The sequence below is a fragment of the Populus nigra genome, chromosome 11 (assembly GCF_951802175.1).
Source record: "Populus nigra chromosome 11, ddPopNigr1.1, whole genome shotgun sequence".
In the NCBI taxonomy this organism is placed as follows: Eukaryota; Viridiplantae; Streptophyta; class Magnoliopsida; order Malpighiales; family Salicaceae; genus Populus; species Populus nigra.
The window spans coordinates 14,048,960-14,071,536 of NC_084862.1; the positions used below are offsets into that span (position 1 = coordinate 14,048,960).

At 36.2% G+C, this 22,577-nt stretch overlaps 1 protein-coding gene across 2 annotated transcripts; it reads right to left on the minus strand.

Moving 5' to 3' along the window:
* Positions 1-11,200: 11,200 nt before the first annotated feature.
* On the minus strand, positions 11,201-14,800 carry LOC133706276 (serine/threonine-protein kinase ATG1t). Of its 2 annotated transcripts, none has more exons than XM_062131774.1 (8): positions 14,437-14,800; positions 12,888-13,005; positions 12,729-12,787; positions 12,557-12,621; positions 12,286-12,376; positions 12,117-12,197; positions 11,926-12,037; positions 11,201-11,826 (listed from the first exon to the last, which is right to left on the minus strand). In XM_062131774.1, exons 1-8 carry the CDS (start codon positions 14,689-14,691, stop codon positions 11,747-11,749), a joined length of 861 nt encoding a protein of 286 aa, XP_061987758.1. In that variant the 5' UTR covers positions 14,692-14,800; the 3' UTR covers positions 11,201-11,746. The 2 variants fall into 2 exon arrangements, with proteins under 2 accessions (XP_061987758.1, XP_061987757.1); XM_062131773.1 differs by having other exon boundaries at positions 12,286-12,379.
* Positions 14,801-22,577: the final 7,777 nt, after the last annotated feature.

Consider the following 22,577-nt stretch of genomic DNA (forward strand, 5'->3'; position numbering starts at 1 on the left):
CAAGAACAAAAGCTTACAAACACAAAATAAACTTACAACAAGCTTAACAACACACACCCTCTCTTTCTCTCTAGTGTTTCTCTCTATTCTCTAAGATGCTTTTTTAATTTTTTTAAATTATTGTTGGTGGGAGGAACCACTGGTGGTGGCTTTGAAACACTCAGAGGGGATAAAACACAAAGTTTTATTTCAAGAACAAAAGCTTACAAACACAAAATAAACTTACAACAAGCTTAACAACACACACCCTCTCTTTCTCTCTAGTGTTTCTCTCTATTCTCTCTACTCTCCCACACCTAATAGCATAAGCTCAGCTTGCTATTTATACACGAATTCAAAACAAGATAATTCAACCTTCAAGTGTGAAGGCGGCTGTGGACGGTGGTGTGAAGGCGGCTGGCGGCCAGTCGGTGGCAGCTGGTGGTTGCCTTCCTTGACCATCTAGATTGAGTTTAATATTCAACACACCGGCCTCATTGTTGGCAGAATAAGTTCTTAAAAGAAGCTTACCGTTTATGGTCAACTCCAACGTAGCATTTGATGGCACAGGAGGGTCATCTCGGTATGCTGTCCAGGTGATTATATCAGCTGGCTTGCACACCAACCAAATTCCCACTATAAAGCCACTGCCCTGTGGGTAGAACCCAAAGGCAAATGTGCCAGAAGGGGAGCGCCATGAAGTTGGTTGGACGTTGGTGGAGATTGAAGAACCTAAACTTATCAAGTTCGAGTGGTTCTGCTGGGAACTTACAGGTTTGTAAATACAAATAACTAAAAAAAAGAAAGCTGCATAAGCGAAAGCCATAAGATGAAGTATGGAAGATAGATGATACTGTTGTCACTTCTCACGAGTCTCGAATGACTGTAAATTACAACAAGGAAAATGCTAAAGCTAGCACAACCCAAAGGCAAACGGCTGGTTTTTTTTTTATAGCTTTCTGTTATTAAAAAAATTATTTTAATATATTTTCAAGTAAAATTGTTTTTTATAAAACACCTTAAACCACAATAGTAGACACACCCGGTCTTTCTGCGGGGACATTTCCACGCTGTATTCCAGTAAAAATAAAGACATTATAAGAAGAATCATTTTTCCTTGCAAGGTACGTAAAAGACATAAATTTCTTCACCTGTGATGTAAGAAGAAGAGGTTGCACATATGACTTTAATTACTGCAGAAAGATTTTCAACACAAAAGAGATAAGGATAATTGAATTAAGCAAGACTGATTGAAAGCGGTGGAGAAAATTGTCTATGTTCTCTATTTCCTCCACTTATGGTATAACAGAAAACTGACTTGTGTTGAAGCAAACAACACGGCTTATTGACAAAATAAAAAACCTGTCCCTTCCTGACATGTATGGTCTCAAAAAAAGTCTTTTATATAGTTGATTTTCCAGTATTGTTTGTCTAGCAATAGTGTTTGATGACTCTGTGCCTTGCATGTAGGCCCGTGCCAATAACTCAAGCCACGCAGTTCACTACCAGAAAACCGGAGAAAAGCAACGGAATTACCGACGGAATTTTTCCGTCGGTAATTATTACCGACGGAAATAATTCCGTCTCAAAATCTGTCGGTATATACCGACGGATTTATTCCGTCGGTCATTCCGTCGGTATATACCGACGGAACAATTCCGTCGGTATATACCGACGGTTTCGCCGACGGGGTATACAGTTCGTCTGGAAATATGCAACGGCGTGGTGGCGTCAGCCGATTTTACCGACGGAAAGTACCGAGGGATTCAAACTGAGATAGCCGTACAGTGACGTGGCGCTGTCACCGACGGCATCACCGACGGAATCACAGACGGAAGGAGTCCGTCGGTGATTCCGTCGGAAAAAACCATTATATGCACCTATCTGCCGACACTCTCTTCCTCTGTTTCTCCTTCTTCTTCTTTCCCATCCCACCTCTCCCCTCCCAAACTACAGCTCCCCTCCCAAACTGCAGCCAAACACCCATCCCAAACTCTCCATTATTCTCAACACGAGCACTCAAGTTTCTTATATCTTGTACGTGGTCACAATATCCGTTTCTTGTAGATTTTATCATTTTTTTATAAGTAAATCTATCATTTTTAGTTTTAATATTTAATTGTGAATTTTATTGTTTTAGTATATGTATTTTGTTAATGTTTGTACTTGTTTAATTGTTATTTGTCAAAGAAACTTGTAGTATGAATGTATAATTTTGTAGTTGTTAAATTGTTTGTATGAACGTTGATAGTTGATAATTGATAATGAATATTTAACATAAGTGTTGTTTTAGTTTGTTGGATAATGTCGGGGAAAACCAATATTTTTGTTATGTTTTATAGAGGTTCAATAGAAGTCATGGATGATCGTTCATGGATGTATCGGGACTCACCCCAAGGATTGCGGAGGATGGATTATTGTAACGGTGTCCAGGGTTTTATTAATTTCGCAACATCTATTCCGAGGAATTTTACTGATGGCGGTATTAGGTGTCCATGCAGGAAGTGTAAAAATTTAAAGTTCTGCATCAAGATGTTGTAACGATGCATCTTCTAACCAAAGGGTTCATGGAAGATTACCTGTGATGGTATGCTCACGGAGAACTATTTGTTCCTGATGAGAGCATGGAAGAACAGGTGGTTGGGTCAACTTCTAGTGCTAGCAACATGCATGAAGTTGGAAATGAGAACAGTAATCCTTACAGGAATATGGTTATGGATGCAATGAGAATGAGTGAAGGTAATGTCAGGGAATGTCCAATTGTAGAAGAAGAACCTAATGCAGATGCAGCAAGGTTTTTTGATCTGTTGAGAGATTCTGACGAACCATTATGGGATGGCTGCACGAACCACAGTAAATTATCAGCCGTAGCATAGGTGTTCACCATCAAGTCAGATCACGGGTTGAGTGAGGCCGGTTATGACAAGATTATTGAATGGGCGAGAAGCATTTTACCTGAAGGGAACAGGCTGAAAGAGAACTTCTATGCTGCCAAGTCCATGATGAAACCCCTCGGTTTAGGATACCAGAAAATTGATATATGCCCTAACTTCTGCATGTTATACTACCTTGAAAATGCTGAGATGACCGAGTGCATGACATGCGGGCATTCCCGTTACAAACCCAGAACTGGTAGAGGGAAGACTCTCGTGGCATATAAAAAACTTAGATACTTCCCAATCACACCTAGACTGCAGAGGTTATTCATGTCACCAAGGACTGCTGAGCACATGACATGGCACCAATCACACCATGCGGTTGATGGAGTGATGGTTCATCCTTCTGACGGTGAAGCCTGGAAACACTTTAACAGTATGCATCCTCCCTTTTCAGCTGAATCAAGGAACGTGCGTCTTGGGTTGTGTACAGACGGATTCAACCTATTCGGGTCATTTGCTGCTCCTTATTCTTGTTGGCCGGTCATACTGACGGTTTATAACTTGCCACCGGGGATGTGTATGAGGCCGGAGTTCATGTTTTTATCTATGGTCATACCAGGTCCGAGCAGTCCGGGGCGGAATATAGATGTTTGTCTTCGTCCGTTGATTGATGAGTTGACGCAGTTGTGGTCCCCTGGAGCTTTGACTTATGACATCTCGAGGAAATAAAATTTTGTTATGAGAGCGGCTTTGATGTGGACTATCAATGATTTCCCAGCTTATGGAATGGTTTCTGGTTGGAGCACGCATGGAAAGCTAGCATGTCCATATTGTATGGAGAACAACAAGGCATTCACGCTAACAAACAGGGGTAAAGCTTCTTTTTTTGACTGTCACCGTCGTTTCTTGCCACATAACCACAGGTACAGAAAGAACATAAAGGATTTCTTTGTTGGCAGAGTTGAAAATGATGTTGCACCCCCGCGTCTTGCCGGTGAAGAATTGTTTGATGTTGTGTCAGAGTACGGTGAAATTGTGTTTGGTCTCCAATCAGGTAAGCAGAAGTTTCCTGGTTTTGGTTTGACCCATAATTGGGTGAAGCGAAGTATATTTTGGGAGCTTCCTTATTGGAAGACCAATCTTCTCTGCCATAACCTTGACGTCATGCACATTGAAAAGAACGTGTTTGAGAACATTTTCAACACCGTCATGGATGTGAAGGGGAAGACAAAGGACAACATCAAGGCTAGATTGGATGTAGCGTTGTTCTGTAACCGTAAAAATATGGAGTTGGTTTGTGATGGGTCACGGGTCGCAAAACCAAGAGCAAGCTTCGTGCTAGAGAAAAACGCACAACTACTAGTCTACAAATGGCTTAAGAGTCTGCGTTTCCCCGATGGACATGCCTCGAACATATCAAGGCTGGTTAATACGGAGGAATGCAGATTATATGGAATGAAGAGTTATGACTGCCATGTGTTTATGCAAACACTCATCCCATTAGCTTTTCGTGATTTGTTGCCAAAGGAGATATGGGATGCACTAACGGAGATTAGTCATTTCTTCAGAGACATATGCTCCAGCAAGTTGAATGTTGATCACATTGAAAGGCTTGAAAAGAATATCGTCGAGACAATATGCAAACTTGAGATGATATTCCCTCCATCATTTTTTGACTCAATGGAGCATCTACCCGTACATTTACCGTTTGAGGTAAAAATTGGAGGACCGGTCCAGTACAGATGGATGTATCCATTCGAGAGGTTAGATATTACAGTTGCTATGACATTTATAATTAAATGTTTTTATTTTTATTTTAATGTTTTTAATTGATAATTTTTTATTAATATATATATATATATATATGCAGATACTTGTTCAATCTTAAAAAAAAGGTTAAGAACAAGGCGCATGTTGAGGCGTCGATATGTGAGGCGTATATTGTTGAGGAGATCTCAACATTTATCTCATACTATTTTGAGCCTCATTTGAGAACGAGGATAAACCGTGTTCCACGACATGATGATGGTGGTGAAGTGCATTCAAGTGGGAACTTGTCAATATTCTCCAATCCTGGACGACCCACACCTAAAAATGTCGTGAGGGGAAGATATTTGTCTGAAATAGAGTTCAGACAAGCACACAATTATGTCCTATTTAATTGTGATGAGCTTAGACCTTTTATTAAGTAAGTGGATGTTCGACTTAAACTTTGTCAAGAGTGTACTATTTATGTTTTGTGATACCATACACTCATATACTTTGGAACAACCTTGCAGGCAACATCGACGATACTTACTGTCCAATAACTCACAGCTGACCGAATCCCAGATCTTTCAATTACAAGATGAACAATTTGCCACATGGTTTAGAACACATGTAAGTCCTATCACAAACTCATTATCTCTTGCAATGTAATTAATTGTAGTCAATGTTACATAATATCCGTTTATTGATTATTGTTGTATTTAATTTACAAGCTAGGTTTATCAAATGGGAGGTAGTGCTGCTATTTCACTGTCTTTACTATGTTTGGGCCCTGAAAGAAAAGTCAAGTGCTATAATGGATATTTTGTCAATGGATATGTCTTTCATACTGAAGAATACGGGCATGGAAGAAAGACATACAACAGCGGTGTTTGTATTAAGGGATCGACTTCTAGTGAGTTTGAAGTTGACTACTACGGTAGATTGGAAGAGGTCATCGAATTGCAATATCATAGCGAGCAAAATAGAGTGTTTTTATTCAAATGCTATTGGTATGACACAACTGACAGAGGAATCAGAGTAGATCCTCACTATGGTCTCGTTGAAATCAATTCAAAAGCTAGACACCGCAACGTAAACGACGTCTTTGTTTTCGCAAAGCAATGCCAACAAGTTTATTACACATACACCCCTTCCTTTAGAAAGGACCGATCAAGAGTTGATTGGTTATCCGTTTTAAAAACAAAACCCAAGGGTCGTGTCGAGGTTGTTCAGGATGAGAACGAAGACACAAGTGTGATAGATGAAGTCTTTCAAGCTAGTGAGTTGGTTGAACCATACCGAGTTGCTCCGTCGATTGACTCAGAAGAAAATTCGAATTTTCGTGTTTTCAACGATAGTCTTGTTGATGTTGACGCAGAGGAGTTGAATGTTGTTCTGAGCTCTACTAGTGGAAAAAAGAATGTTGTTGAAGAAGATTATAACGAAATTGAAGAGTGCGATGAAGCTGATGATAACAATTCAATAGAGGACGAAGATGAAAATTCCGACTAACTAAACATGTTATAAAGCCTTATTTTTATAATGTAATAATTTGAAACATGAAATATTTATTCTTCTTTAAGGGTTAGCCTTTGTTATTGTGTTGTGTGTGTTGTAAGATTGCAATTCAAGATTTTTTGAGAGGGTTACATTAAAAAAATAAGAAAAATTTACCTTTTCACCGACGGATTTACCGACGGAATATAAACCATCAGTATTTCACAGAGAGTTGCAAAACAAATTACGGGATTTTGCCACATTCACCGACGGAATCACCGACGGGTTGTCCCATGTCTGACACGTGTCCGTCTGCACGATTACCGACGGACTTTCCGACGTCCAGTACCGACGGCATTACCGACGTATCACGCATGTGTGACACGTGTCCGTCTGCACCCGTACCGACTGAATTTCCGACGGATTTGCCGACGGATCGAAAAGTTTGGCGGGATTTCCAAACTTTTTGGTGCGAATTTCAATTAATTTCTGACGGAATTTCCGACGGACATTAATTGCACCGACAGCAATTAATTTCCGTCGGAAATTCCGTCGGAAATATTGCTTTATATACCGCCCATCCCCCCACTTTGTTCATTTTCTCCTCTTCTCCTCTTCTCCCTTTCTCTTCTCCCTTGCTCTTCTTCTCTCATTTATATTTAGCTTTTAGAAGGATTTTATTGTTTTGGTGGTAGTTTTAAAAGGTATGTATTTTTTTTTCTTTATCTTTTTTTTATTTTTATTTTAATTATGATTATTTTTTTTGGTGTTCTTTGTTTTGTATATTGTTTGTAGATAAAATCTTAAATTCAACACATTATTAAGGTAAGCATTTTTTATCCCCAAATTTATTTTGAATTGATATAATATTTTTTAGTTTTGTGTATTGTTTGTTTTGTGTTTATGTTGTGTGTTGTGTAGTGTTTTTTAGTTTTTTAATTTTATTTATTAATTTTAGTTTTTTAGTTTTGATATTATTGTTTGTATTGCTATAATTGTTATTGTTGAATTTTATGTTAAAAATGTTAATTTATATATATAATTGTTATTGTTGATTTATTTTAAAAATGTTAATTTATATATATAGAATTGCATTTAATTAGTTTATCTTAATTTAGGATATTATTGTTTGTATTGCTATAATTGTTATTGTTGAATTTATGTTAAAAATGTTAATTTATAAATATAATTGTTATTGTTGATTTATTTTAAAAATGTTAATTTATATATATAGAATTGCATTTAATTAGTTTATCTTAATTTAGGATATTATTGTTTGTATTGCTATAATTGTTATTGTTGAATTTATGTTAAAAATGTTAATTTATAAATATAATTTTTATTGTTGATTTATTTTAAAAATGTTAATTTATATATATAGAATTGCATTTAATTAGTTTATCTTAATTTAGGATATTTGTATGACTTAAATCTAATGTTAGTACCAATTTAACAATGAATGTTCATAGTTGTAATTCTATATGATGTTATTGAATAAAATGTTGTGTTGATGATGATGAGTTGGGTTGAGATCCAGGATGATTGGATCGGGATGTGAAATAAAATTGGAAGTGTAATATGATTTTGTCGACAACTTGGGACCCCCCAGTACAGGGGAGACTCTGTCGAATTTTTTTTTAAATAATCGAAGTTAATTATGTAATTATTCGTATACATTTGTGTAGATGCGTAGAATGAAATCTACAGCACGTCGTCAGAAGACGGTTGCAGCTAGTTCTTCTAGCAGCGAGGAGGACGTATCCTTAGGTGCTGATCACAACGAGGAGCACATTGGCGTTTAAATCGTCGATGGAGATTCCATTGTTTCAATGGAGCCAGGTTTCCAAACATCCTGAGTGGAAACCTAATATCGATGCATGGTTTAAGCGATTTCAGGTCGGTGTTAATTTTTAATAAATAATTTTTATAATTTTATATCTTGTACTATTTTTATTTTATATGAATTATTTATATACACAGAACAAATTTGAGTGGGATAGGGCGGACAACAATGTTGTGAGGAGGGTATGAGAGAATCACGCGGCAACTAGGTAACATCGAAAATAATATTTATTTTTGTTTTATAATTTTATGTTTTAAATTCTAATTTGTTACTATGGAAGTAGGTTGCGTGATTTTTGGTATGACACCAAAAAAAAAATCAAAAAGACATGCGAGGGATAACGGTCTTGAAGGATGGAATGAGGTGGCGGTTTGGCAGGAATTCAAACCGCCATTCATCTCGGGGGAAATATGGACGGCATATATTGAGCACGTGACCTCAGAGCGGTTCTCACGGCGCTCACAGTCTGGCGCCGACAACCGGAACCGGCAAATTTATGGTTCGGTGACCACGCACACTAGCGGATCCGTCCCATTCAGCGCACATGCAAAGCGGATGGTAAGATTAATTTTAATGAAATATATCGTTAATTAATTTGTCGTTCCTTATAATATATTTAACTTTCAACCTATTTTTTCCTTACAGGCTGCGTCTCTTGGACGTGAACCTAGTCCAATGGAGCTGTTTCTAGAGACGCATGTGCGGAGTCAAGACCGCCAAAAGGGGGTGCAGCAGTTCGTGGACAACTGTGCTCAGCACTTCGTGGTATGTTCGTTCATTCATTTTATTTTGTAAGTTATTATTTTCTTGAATTGCATCTTGAATTGCATTTGATGATTTTTTTACCGATGGAATTTTCAGGAGACCTATAATAGCCGGTTGAGGGAGAGATATGGGGACAATCCGTCGACCCATCCAGATTTCGATCCAGATTTGTGGATGGAGGCGGGATCATCTGGTGGACCCGATAAAAATAGGGTCTACGGGCTCTTCAACACTACGGCTGACAACTTGCGGTCGACTCGTAGTGTCTCAACTGTTGGAAGCTCTCCATCAGTATCGAACACCCAGTCTGAGGAGTTCATTGCGTTGAAACAACAATATCAATAACTCTCGACGAATTATGATGAGCTCCGTCAAATAGTCATGGAGATGAGATCAAAGATGGGTGACGATACTTGTGCAGCTTCTTTTTGGCCGTATGGTCCCGGGAACAACCAGCCTCCTCCTCCTCCTCCGCCTCCTCCTCCAGCTCCGCCGCTATTCTAGTTTAATTTTGCTTTTTAAACACATTAAATTTGTAATGAATATTATTTAACATTACTTTTACATTATTAATGTTTAATGCATTTCTATTTGTTTATTAAGGTTTTTTACAATTAATAAATTATTTTTTTTATATATTTTAAATAACTACCGACGGATATACCGACGGATACTATCCGTCGGTATTTAACAGAGAGTTGCCGAACAATTACCATCCATGCCATCATTACCGACGGCATCACCGACGGATTATATCCGTCGGTATTACACAGAGAGTTGCAACAAAATTACCAGCCATGCCATAATTACCGACAGATTTGCCGTTGGTAATGCCGTCGGTAATTACCCTTGAAATTACCGACGAATTTATTCCGTCGGTAATGTTCCCGCGGGAAACGTTTTTTTTGGCGCGGGCGTATCCGTCTGTAAACCGTCGGTGTTTCCGTCGGTAGGTGGTTTTTTTTATTTGCGACAGCATTAGCGACGGAAATGGGATTTACCGACGACCGTTTTACCGACAGACGTGGTACGTCGGTGAGTCCGTCGGTATTATTTTCACCGACGGATTTCATTACTGTCACCGACGAAATTGGTCCGTCGGTAAAACTGGATAATGTTGTAGTGGTTTTCTTTCTCTTCTGCCTAGTGAGAGATGTAATTTGAGAACATACATATCAGCAGGATAGTTCCTTCTAAGAGGAAGCCACTGAGAGCTCTCACCAGGTTTTACTTACAAATTGCTTAACCAGTAGTATGAGCATGAGAAGACAATGGATGCATGAAACTTTGTTTCCCTTCTTCTGGTTATGTTGAAGATAGCCAAATAACTACATGGCCCAAGGAATTTTAACAGACATCTCAAGTTTGATAGATTTTTTAAATTTCATAGTGATATTTTGATTTACTTTAAGTGGATGTATAGGTTAGATTAATATGCTTATCAGTTGTTTTTAATTGGGAAAATCACTCTCATAGTTTATTTGTGATTACACTTTGTCTCCACAATTTTAGAAATTACCATTTATATATTGTATCAATACAATGAAAAAACAAAAATCTAATCTAATTCTTCTCTTTTACAAGAACACAAAATCTCACAAAAAAAAAAAAAATAATCTTCTGTGTAACGATGCTATTTTACTTAGATTGCAAGTTGTAAATTAATTATTCTTATTATTTTTTCAAAATTCTAAAAAAAAGAAACCCTAAATTGATTTCAAAACCTTTTTTCACTTTAAAAGCTTTATGAATTGCTTTAAGGGCCTCGTTTATGGGTACTGTTCTCCAAAAAGCATGCAGCTAAGTCCTGGATTCTAGTATTTTTGCGGTAGCGCTCTTGTTTGTTCTTCTGTGCAAATGTGAAATACTATATAATAAACAGTTTAAACGACAAATCAGAAACGCTTTGCATAAACAGAAAAATGCTGCTCCAACCATGTGTTTAAACAGCAATTTTATGATACCTTTCTGTTTAGACAACAAGATGCGCCTCTTTCAGGCAAAAAAAAAAAAAAAAACACCAGACACATTTTCACTGTGCATGGAAACCTCCAACCAAGAAAAACTCCTATTTCTCCCCAGTAAAATTCTCTATATCAAGACACACAGACAATTTCCCAACCCATCTCCTCTTGTCTCTTTTTGTTAAAGTTACAGGGTCACTCTTCCAAATGACATTAAATTTTCAGGACAATATTAATATAATTCCAAGCAAATCCAAACTAAAACGCTAAGAACCCTGGACAATGAGCAATATAGCAGGAGATAATCGGCGACACACTTCATCAAGTTTTCAGTTTCATCTTCTTAATTTCAATAACAACGTAAAATAACTCATTACAGCATCACTAACACAAAATTTATCATTAACTGGCACAAATTCTAAACCACCGACAGCCAACCCACCATTAAGATCTAGTCAGCTCATCTCTGTAACTACATCCCAAAAACGAAGTCCAATACAGTTGTTTATAACAGCTATAAAGAATTCTTCCAAATGCCGTCATAACATATTTTTGAAAAGCTTTTCAGGAAAAAAATGTAGTATATATACAATGACTTGATACACGAGAGTATAAACAATGAACTGCTGCTCAACAAGCTTTTGCACTCCAAAGGCACTGAAACTCATTAGTTACAACACACAAAATACTTCTCGACAAATGCCATTTTAAATTAGAGCATTACCAAGGAAATGTAACACCAAGCAAGCACACAGTGTGCCAACAGAAATGGTGAAACAAGGGGGAAAAAACGGAAAAAATAAACTCAGACAGACCACTTCAATTAGTTGAACTGCATTCCACAGCCATTTAAATCTTCAACCTATAAATATTCCAGGGCCATTGCTATGATCTTGTAGCAGATGGCACAGAGAGATCGCTCTTCCCTTGTAAAATGATGAATATAACTTTGATCTGGGATATGATAGTGAAGCAAAAGCACAGGGGGCTATCTGTGGTAAATGTTTGATGACATATAAGATTGGCATAGCAGACATGAGAGTAGAACATTGGAGAGTGTGTTAAACCTATTATTGACCATGATACTTCCCCACCCCTTTTCTTCTCAAGAACTTATGATGATAGAATTCATCAAAGGACAGACGTTGAACTGCAACAAGAGAGATACAAAAAAATGAATGGTTCCACAAATGAATCAGGAGGGAAGAAAGAAAGATATGTTTTGTTGGGGTCAGGCCATGTGCTAAACCTGGATTTGCAGAAAGAAGTCTTGAGCATATATCAACACAGTCCGGATGCAATCCTGAAAGGATGTGTTGAGAGAAAGGAAGACATGAACTTGACTTGATGTTCTGCAGCAACTGAGGTCAAGAGAACTTCTTTTATTAGAGACTGGAGCGATCACAATTCAAGGATTATAAACTTACGGAAAAGGCCTACCTGGAAATTAGTCCTGCCACGAAAAGGTGGGTAGCCATTAAGAAGCTCAAAAAGAATTACACCAACACTCCACATGTCAACCTATATAATGAAGCACTGATATTAAATAAATTCTATTCTGATGCAAAGAAAGCAATGCACCAAAGGAAAACATTAGCAAAATCTTTACCTTGTAATCATATCTTTGAAATTGAAGAACTTCTGGAGCCATGTAAAATGGAGATCCGCATACTGTCTCCACATAGTTATCAGGAAGCACCCTTCTATTTAAAGATGAGAAAGAAGAAAGTAAAATTAATACATTGCCTGATATGTCTTCAACAAATTTTTGGCATTTTTTCTTAATTAAGGGGAAAAAAATTAGCAACATAGTTTCAAGGTGGTCTCCCTGAAACTTTCCAGGAAACCATCCCATTAACTTTCTTCTACCAAAAAGTTACCTCGATAAACCAAAATCAGCTATTTTGAGCACCACATCGCTCTCCTTGCCAGAAAGGAGAATGTTCTACAACAAATTGACCATTGTAAGCCAGTTTCAAGGCAACTCAATCTTCAGCCACCAATTTTGAACTCCACCATAGGTAAAAGAATTGCATGTACAACACCTCATACCTCAGGTTTCAAGTCTCTATGAATGATATGATGGCTCTGCAGAATTTTCAAACCATCCCCTGAACCATATAAATCATCGAGATTACAATTATGTAAACAGAGATGTGATACAAGCAACTCATATGTTGTACTGTGAAACAGATATCAAATGACCGCTACCCATCTGTTGCGTAAATCTTTTAGCAATCTTCTCTTCAACTCTCCCATGTTGTTGAAGATAAGAAGATAGATTTCCTCCAGAACAAAACTCTAGGACCAGGAACATGCAACATTCATCCTGAGATTGCAGATATTCTGATTTGCAGAAATGAAAAAATATGGAAACAGAAAGCATATAAATCACAGCTACAGAAGGTAGAAACAGATCAAGTTAAACTCGAAATGAGATTCTCCTTTACATATGTCAAGCTTTTAGTTGTATACTTCTACATCATTCCACTTTATCTAGATCAATATCCTCAGTGGTTCAGTCATTTAAGAATTTCAAGGATTCATGTTAATGGAATTAATAATTAGAGTAACTGGCATTTATCTACAATTCTTTAAGAGATGACAGCTTGGATAGAGAGCAGGAAATGAGTTGTATATATTGCTAAATAGAAGACACCTGGGTCAGAGGCCTTCAACACTACATTTGCCAACACAATCAAAATGAATCTAACCACAGTTTCTCATGAGTATCTGGTCTTTGAGGGTATTTAATGGGAGAAACTAAATAAAATCATGCTCTGTCCTTTTTTCTCCTCAATCATGGTGAATGGAGAGCATAAGTTTTTGTTTCTGGTATTCCATGGTCCTTAGTCCTTAGTATGATGTCTGATACAAAGGGTAGATAATGAGGTAGTGAAAAAATGTTGTTGAGGACATTTTGCTTCTCTTATGTGCTTTGCCAATGACACCATTCTGTAGAAAACAGGGGCTTGATGGCATGCTTCCTTTCTTGCAGATTTTGGAAAATGTCTGGTTTAAGGTTAAACACATAGAAGATGAGAATTATGGGTATTTTCATCCAGGACTTGAATTGGTTCTCAATTATCCCTCTATAGCCCAGTGTGTTGCCAGGGTTGGCCCTTGGCATGTTTAGAGGTCCCCATGGTGGCAATCAACATTTTCCAGCCTTTTAGAATTTGGTTGAATCAAATTCTAATCTCTCTTACTTTGCTTTAATATTTTAAGCATGATAGATGCACTACTACTCCATATACTCTTTAGGAGCACCATGTCTAACAACAATGCTTCTGTGAACATCATGCCTAGATTCATCTTCACACTCCACAGTACTCCATCAACTCAACAGTATTTTAAAATTGCATCCTCAATCCAAGACATTAAATTGCTAAGCCACAAATCCCATCTCAAAATGAATAATAATTGACTTAAAAAATAACCCAAGCTATCTTAAGTAAAACAAAACCTGCTTCTAATTCAACATTTACAACAGGAAGGAACCCTAAATACCAAAATCAACCAACTTTTCCATTATTTTCCCTAAATCAACATATTTTCATAAAAGGGTATGCTAAAAATCACCTAAATAATAAAAACCAAGTAAAAAAAAAACAATCACAAAAGAAATTTACAAGAAGGGTTACCCTACAAATCCCCTAAGCATCAAACCAACCAGCTCTACAATCAATCAAACAACACAAATCAGCCTACAACATCAACACCAACAACAAATTTACTCAAAAGGGTATGGAAAACTTACCTCAAAGACATCAAGAAGGCGAATGATGTTGGTGTGATTGACAGAAGACAAGAAATTAAGCTCACAATCTAAGCAGTTCCTCAAATTCTTGTTGAGTTTAGAGAGATAAACTTGCTTCACTGCCACTCCCCCCCCTGTTATTTTGTTCTCTGCTTTCCATACTGTGGAAAAAGAGCTCTCACCCAGTTTTGATTTCAGGATGTAGTTTCCGGTTGTGTGAGATTCTGAGAGATTCTTTGTTGCTTCAAGATCCATTTCTGTTGGTTTTGGATGGTTCGACAAAGAGTACTGAAAACGTTGTCGTAATATTTTGCCTTGGATTTTTGTTCTTCTGTTTTTGTCATGATGCCTGTTTGTGAACGTGGCAGGTAAAGAGATGAGAGTCTAGATTTTCTTTATCGATAAATTATATTTTAGGCACTGTAGCTCGTGCTATACAGATTATTTTTTTGAACTAACGTATTTTTTAATAAAAAAAATAATTATGAATTATGAAAACAATATTTTCTAAAAATAAAGTAATAAGAGTTCATTGCTTGAAATAACATATTAAAATTTCATTTTAATTAAGGAAATAATCACAGTTTGATTAAAGCTCAAAAAAAATATATTTCTTCATTCTTTCTTGGCCAAAAACTCACTCTCATTTTTTTTTATTTTTTTTGTATATGTTAGCTTTCACTCTTAAAAATAAATCAAAGTAGCTTTTTATACAGTCATTTATAATACTTAAACTTTATTTTTTTTCCTTTTTATTCTTAGTTTATATGAATTATGACCCAAAAATAAAGTGATTAAAGCCAATAATTCTCCCCCTTCTTACTCGTTCAGGGGGCTCTACCAAGTCTATTTGTTTTCTACAAAACTCAAAACAGAACTTTATCAAATCTATTTGTATACAGAACTCAAACTTTTCTCTCGATAAAAACTAATCATCATATCCGATATATTTTTATAATTATGAATTTTCTTAATAATAAATAACTTCATCTTCATATAATCTCGAATCGATTAAATAAAAAGTAAAATACTTATTGAGATGTATTGCTCTCTAGCTATCATAACACAACACAAAATTCTATTGCTTCAATTGTTTTGGAGCTTACTTTAACCCATACACACTCTTCTTCAACTTACAAACTAGTTTACCATTGTCTTTCACTTCAAACCTTTGAGGCTATTTTATGTAAATCTTCTCATTAAAGTCACAATAAAGATTTTTAATTTCAAGATTCGAACTAGTAGTTATACCAAGCATAACCTGTTAGTATTGTTTTTAAAAAAAGAGAATTTGTTAGCATCATATTGAGTGAACATTCTCCTTGTGGTATCTTTCCAATATTGCAATAATGTAACAGTGCATGAATTTCGTCTTTTGCTTCTCTGTATAAACAGATTCATTCTTTGTTTTTCTTCCTTTCTACTCTCTGCTCTTTCTTCATTTCTGTTTCATTTATATATAAATATTATTGTCTATCATGGTATCAAAGCTTCCCACTCCTCCGCAAATAACACATCAACCTTGGAAGGATCGGTAGTTGCACTTACCACAAACTCGCACAAGTGTGCAAGGATGTACATGGGAATCGCAGATTACACATTTTCCATCACACTTCTCACAAAGGCGTCCAATAACAATTCATGGCTGCTTCCGGCACATAATCAAATCAGGATGATGCTTGGCCGTGATCTCTTCAAGATCTTAGTGTTACTGCATGCACCTGCTGGAATCGATTTGAGACTCTGTTGCTTCTTTTTCAATAGAGAGAGAGGGAAACCTGGAGAAACTTCTGCACTCTATGATTTTTTTTTTTACTCTTGTTTTTTATTTTGGCTTCTTTCTCATCTTATTCATGAAATTCTTCTGTGTTCGCTGGTGTGTCTATAATCTGTTTGATATATTGTCAAACTGAAACTTCTTCAAATCTTCAACTTTCTGCAAGATTCTTTCTTCTCAATCTTTGATTCTTTTTTTTTCTATCTCTTGCACTCTAAAAATAGCAACTACTTCTCAACTTCAGATTGTTCAACTCTAATAAGAGAATATACACATAAACGTTTTCTTCTTCCTCTACACTGCAGAATTTCTCTCGCTTCTCTTCATCTCTATTCTAATATACACATAAACGTTTTCTTCTTCCTCTGCACTGTAGAATTTCTCTATACTTCTCTTCATCTTTATTCTCTGCTTTTCTTCTCTTCATCTCTATTCTCTGCTTTTCTTCATCTCTATTGCAGTATCTCCCTCTAATTCTATTCACTTCTCTGTTCCTCTCTGTGACGTTTCTTGCTAGCTTTTCAAAATATCTCTACTATCTCCCTTACTTCCAATCCAGTGTTCCATTCCAGGATGAAACATCTCTAGATCAATTATCATTTTGTTAGGGAACGGGTTATCACGGATGATTTACTGATCCAACATGTCTCCTCTACTGATATATCCTCACCAAAGGTCTTTCCATTTCTTTGTTTCAGCATCATTGCTCCAATCTCATGCTTGGCTCCTCCCAGCCTGCGATTGAGGGGGTATGTAAAGATATCAACGGTCCTAATGATGCCAAGTATCAAAAGATTAACAATTAATATTGTTAGAATGTTGTTAGTATTGTTTGTTAGAAAAGAGAATCTATTAGCATTATATTGAGTGATCATTCTTCGTGTGGTATCTTTCCAATACTGCATATATAAACTGAGGATGAGTAATGTAAACACTTAAGCAAAAGCAATAATGTAATCGTGCATGAATTTCGTCTTCTGCTTCTCTGTATAAATAGATTCATTCTCTGTTCTTTTTTCTTTCTACTCTTTGCTCTTTCTTCATTTCTGTTTCATTTATATATAAATATCACTGTCTATCATAACCCGCATTAAAGACATTTGGATTATGGGTGAAAAGATTTCCTCTTAATAAATATCATGATTAAAACCTTTTATAAATAATCTTGTCTTGTACTTAGGTTATGAAAGATTTTCTTTAATTTTTAACATGATCATCTATTTTTTTAAAGAAAGAAAACCTTGTAAAAGGGTTCCAACAAATAGAAAAAACAATAATAACTCTGAATTTTAATTTATCATCATTAAAAGTCTTCCCTCTTCCATATAGAATGTGTTTATATAGATATCAAGAAATTAAACCCTAGTATTCTAAACTAAATATAAATTAAGAATCCTAATAAAATATTTTTAATAATAATAATAACAACACCAACAAAATCCTAGAAATCGACATAAATAATAATAATAAAATTTTAAATGTAAGAAATTACAAACAAACAAGTAAACTTTCCTTTTTCCTACACAACATCATATAATTTGTCAAACGATATGCTAATGATGCTGGATTTATGATTGAGATTGGACTGCTGAAAGCTCTCTGTAAGCTGTTACAGGAAAAATTTATTTGATTTCATAGACAAATGAATCTTACAGTGGTCTATATGAATGGTACGATGGCAAAGCCGGGCTGCGTCATTTGCCAGTTGTGCCGGAGAGAAGATGGGCATCATCTGTGCTTGTTGAATCAATAGGTGGCGATTAATTTGTGGATGATGAGGTTGCTTCAGTTACTCTACTTTCTCCTTAGATCTGCGTTGTTTCAAAATACTCTTTTATGCCGGTGACTATTCTGACAAGAGATAGTGTATAATTTTTCTATTTTCATACAAGATTAATTCCTCAAAGTATAACACTTACCTTCTGTTTATATAATTTCTTGATGGTGTAAGCAACTAAACGTCTTTCTTTCTGATATCCAACTTTAGCTGTCAGACGTATGAAGGTGGTATTGCAGGAGAATCAGGTCACCTTTACACACAAAAGTTGCCTCTAACTATGTGTTCTCTTTTAAATTTATTCTAATTTTGCCTGGATCCCAACACAATACAGGTATCATCTGAGGATCCCAGTCTCAATATCAGGGCTCTAAGTGAAAATCCCGATTTTTAACCTGGATTAATCCCAATACAAACTGGCCATAGCCTTGGCAAGTGTTTTTCCAAGTATTATGGTGTTAGTTTAATTACCTGGGGGCTAGTATGGTGTCATCCAGCCTTTACAACAGAGAAAGTCATGAAAGATTTTGAATTAAGCTCAGTCCAGTTCATATACTCCACCTGTAGTAGATTTCTATATTTTCTATTTATGGTATCCTTGCCTGGATTACATTTTTATTACAGGCTTGCTATGTTTTCCTAACTAAAAATTAGAATCTGTGTTGCCAACTTTGCTCACTCTATGGCGTTATGGTCCTGATTCTTATTCCATGCCGACCTGGGTCTTATCCCAAACTGGCACCTGACTTTAATTAAGCCTCTATCAGAATGTTCACTTCTGAGCTATCTGCATTCATTTCCTTGGAAAGCAAACAATATACTTTCAAGTGGAGTGGAAAGTTGCAAGCCACAAAAGATAACAGGGGAAGGCTAGTTCGGCTTAAATAGCATAATCGTGGTGTACCCCAGCAGAACTGTGGCATTCGTTGTTGTTACTTATTTTTTGACCTTATATGCTGAAAATAGTAAGTATTTTTTTTAAATCAAGTGTAGGAGTATATCTCATGTTTGCTGAAAATATGTGTACCCCTTCAATATCAGAAGTTTAAAATATTCTCATGTAAATATTGAATTTCTTGTTGCATCGGTATTAGCCGTATGCATGAATATATATATATATATATATATATATATATATATATATATATATATATATTTGCTGCATTTGCGTTGAAAATCAGGCATTCTAAATACGAGATTTATATCTTTACAATATAAAAAACACAGAAAAAAACATAATAAATACACATTCAAGTGATTTTGCCTTCCCTAGTTACGGTTAATATTCAAGTAAAATAAAATTTCACTTGAATAGTAACAAATGCAATTAAGAATGCATGCAGAAGCTGGTAAAAGCTTGGGGCCAAGAGGTTTTCTCCCTCTGTGGTCTCAGGTTCGAGCCCTGTGGTTGCTCATATGATGACCACTGGAGGCTTACATGGTCGTTAACTTCAGAGCCCGTTGGATTAGTTGAAGTGGACGCAAGCTGGTCCGGACACCCACGTTAAACTAAAAAAAAAACTGGGAATAAAAAAAATAAAAATAAATACACGTTCAAGTGAATTTGCCTTCCCTGGTTATTGTTCAAGTGAATTTAATTCACTTGAACAGTAAACAAATACAACTAAGGGTTCGTTTGGCTACGCGGCTGCGGCTGCGTTTTAAGTAAAACGCAATTTACAGCCGTTTGGTAAAAGAAAATACACTTTACTGTGTATGGGGCCTACATATTTTAACGTTTGATACGCAGGAAAAGAAAAAGCAGCAAAATGCTGCTTCTTCCTTACTGTGCATGCTAATTGCACTGTTCATTGAACAGTGCAATTAGCATGCACAATGTATATTGAACACTGTTAACGTGAACAGTGCAAGAGAATTGCACTATTCACTTAAAAGTAATGAACAATGCAATTCTCTTGCACTGTTCACGTGACTCCTTTTTTTTAGTTTGATAATTTTTTTAAATGTTTTTTTTTTAAAAAAAACTAGTTTAAAGTGAATTAAATTCACTTGCACTATGATGTGAACAATATTTTTTTTTCCCGAAAAACTAGTATAGAGTGAATTAAATTCATTTGCACTGTAATATTAATTTTAGACCTGATAATATTTTATCTATGCTCAAAAAATTATGAAAACTGTAATTCTTATCGGATGAATTTTGTACGTAATGGAATTATAAATAGTTTAATGGAATAATAAAAAATATTTTATTTAAAATATTTTTTATTTCATGATATAATAGGAGTAATTAATTCTACAATATTTAAATTTAAAACTATCAATATTAATATATATGGTTTTAAATTATTTTATAACCTCAATTTCAAAAGCATTTTTAACCAAACACATTAAACTACTTTTTCTGCAATCTCAATTTCAACTAAAGTTTTAACCAAACACTTATTTTTTCAAACCAACCTTAACTAAAAGTACTTTTTATAAAACAACCACAACAGCTTCCGCAATACCAAACATACTCTAAGAATGCACAGTGCCAATCTCTTAACATGCAAAATGCAAAAACTGGGAGAGTAGAGACACGGCTTACCTGGTCCGCTGGCCACCCCGACTCTTTCAGTCCTCCACTGTCTGCGTTCGTCTGGCGTTCTCCTGTGTTTTTGGTTCTTTGTTTTGCTTTCGTTTCTCTTCTCTCCCTCTCCTCTGTTCTGTTTTCCTTTTTCTTTTCTTTCACAATGACGAAAGGATGAAAGAAAGAAACCCCTCTGATCCCCTGTTATCTGCGAAACCCCTCTGATCCCCTGTTATCTGCGCTGTTCTTTCCTCTCGCTGTCTCTTTTTTTTTTTTTCTGCTTAGTGTTGCCTGCCTCTCTCTTGTTTCTCTTCTGTCTTTTCTTCCCCGTTCAGTGACGGTTTAGACAGTAGTCCCCCCCCCAAGATCAAAGGAAAACTTCCTCTCTACATGCTGCAGATCTCCCTCGTTTCTGCAGGCCTCTCCTTGACAAAACGAATCCCCCTTTCTTTAGCAGCAGTGCCTCCTCTTTATTTGCTGCAGAATTCCCCGTTTCTTCTCCTCCTCTCCTCCTTTTCTCGTCTCTTTTTTTGGTCCCTTTTTTAGGTCAGTAGAGGAGGCTTATATATAGCCTAATATAGCTCTATTTAGGAAACAAAATCTGGGGACACAATCGCAGGTGGCTTGCAATCGAATAAAGCAAATTAGGAAGCCAAATATTCTGATTGATTCTGTGATCTTGATAATTATTCTCCACGTGTAGAATCCCAGCCATTAAATGATGGTGCAGCTCTCCTCTGCGTTCTTCCACAGCTGGCCTAGGTGTTCAAAGCTGTTGCCTTTGGACCAAAGATGAAAAAAAACTGGCGGGGCTTGTTGCCGGGTTCGTTGCGTGCAGAATATTGATTTGTTCTGCATGCAACGTCATTAATTTTGGGTTCCTTCTAATTTCAATCTTCAATTAAATCCCTAATTTTAACACTTTTCAATTCAGTCCCTAAAAAAAAAGTCCAAATCGGCCCGTAATCCCTCGAATTAGACCTGCGAGCTAGAACCCTTCTTGCGGCAGGATTCCCTGCTTTCTCACTAGATATTCAAATGGGAATATCTTGGGCTTCTGATATCGAAATCAGGTGATTCAAAAGTCTAAATTCATCTACACATACAAGACTACAACTTTCATGAAGGATCCAAAGTGAGATAAAATCCTTTTGAAGAACAGAATTGCAAACAAACTCAGGTTAGAAATCTTCTCACAATAGGATTCTCTGCTTTAGCACCAGATATTCAAACGGGAATATCTTGAGTTTCTAATATCTAAATCAAGCAATTCAAGAGCCCAAATTCATCTACACGTTCAGAACTACAAATTTTATGAAGGATTCGAAGTGAGATAAAATCGTTTTAAAGAACAGAATCTGGCCGCAATCTGGTTGGTTAAAAAGGGTCTCCTGATCTGATTCAGAAACTAACAATGCCGAGCATCCCAATATAATTGAGAATATGACCTAAGAACAGGGAACAACAAAATTGTGATGGAAGCAGAGTCTTAAGTGCAAAACTCAGGTCAGAATCCTTCTCGCGGCAGAATTCTCTGTTTTCTCATTAGATATTTACGTGGGAATATCTTGAGCTTCTGATATCGAAATCAGGCGATTCAAAAACCTAAATTCATCTATGCGTACAGTTCTACAACTTTCATAAGGGTTTAAAGTGAGATAAATTCGTTTTGAAGAACAGAATTTGACCGCAACCTAGTTGGTCAAAAGGATCTCTTGATCTGATTCAGGAAACCGACAATGCCGAACATCCCAATTTGACTAAGAGTTTGCCATAAGAACAGCGATCCCTAGGACCCAATAAAGGTATAGGTCAATTTTTCAACATGTCATGAGTGACAAAATATAGCCGGGATGGTCAGATATTGCACAAAACCAAGTCAGAATCTGAGCCTAAGTTGGAACATAAAATTACGACAGCAGCAGAAATCAGTTTTTTTAAAATGCAAATTCTAAAGGATTTATATGAAGACTCCTTATCAACCTAAGAAACTTGACGCTTTTGGCCGCAAAAGGGGAGGATAAAAAGAGTAGAAAACAACTTAAATAGGATTC

What these genes read in the sequence shown, in the direction of transcription:
- LOC133706276 (XM_062131773.1), bottom strand. Translation starts at nt 14,691, where the DNA reads ATGGATCTTGAAGCAACAAAGAATCTCTCAGAATCTCACACAACCGGA. An exon ending in TTCAAAGATATGATTACAAG is followed by an intron (nt 12,198 to 12,285) that starts GTAAAGATTTTG and finishes TTCATTATATAG; the next exon opens with GTTGACATGTGGAGTGTTGG. An exon ending in GTGGCAGGACTAATTTCCAG is followed by an intron (nt 12,038 to 12,116) that starts GTAGGCCTTTTC and finishes TCTTGACCTCAG; the next exon opens with TTGCTGCAGAACATCAAGTC.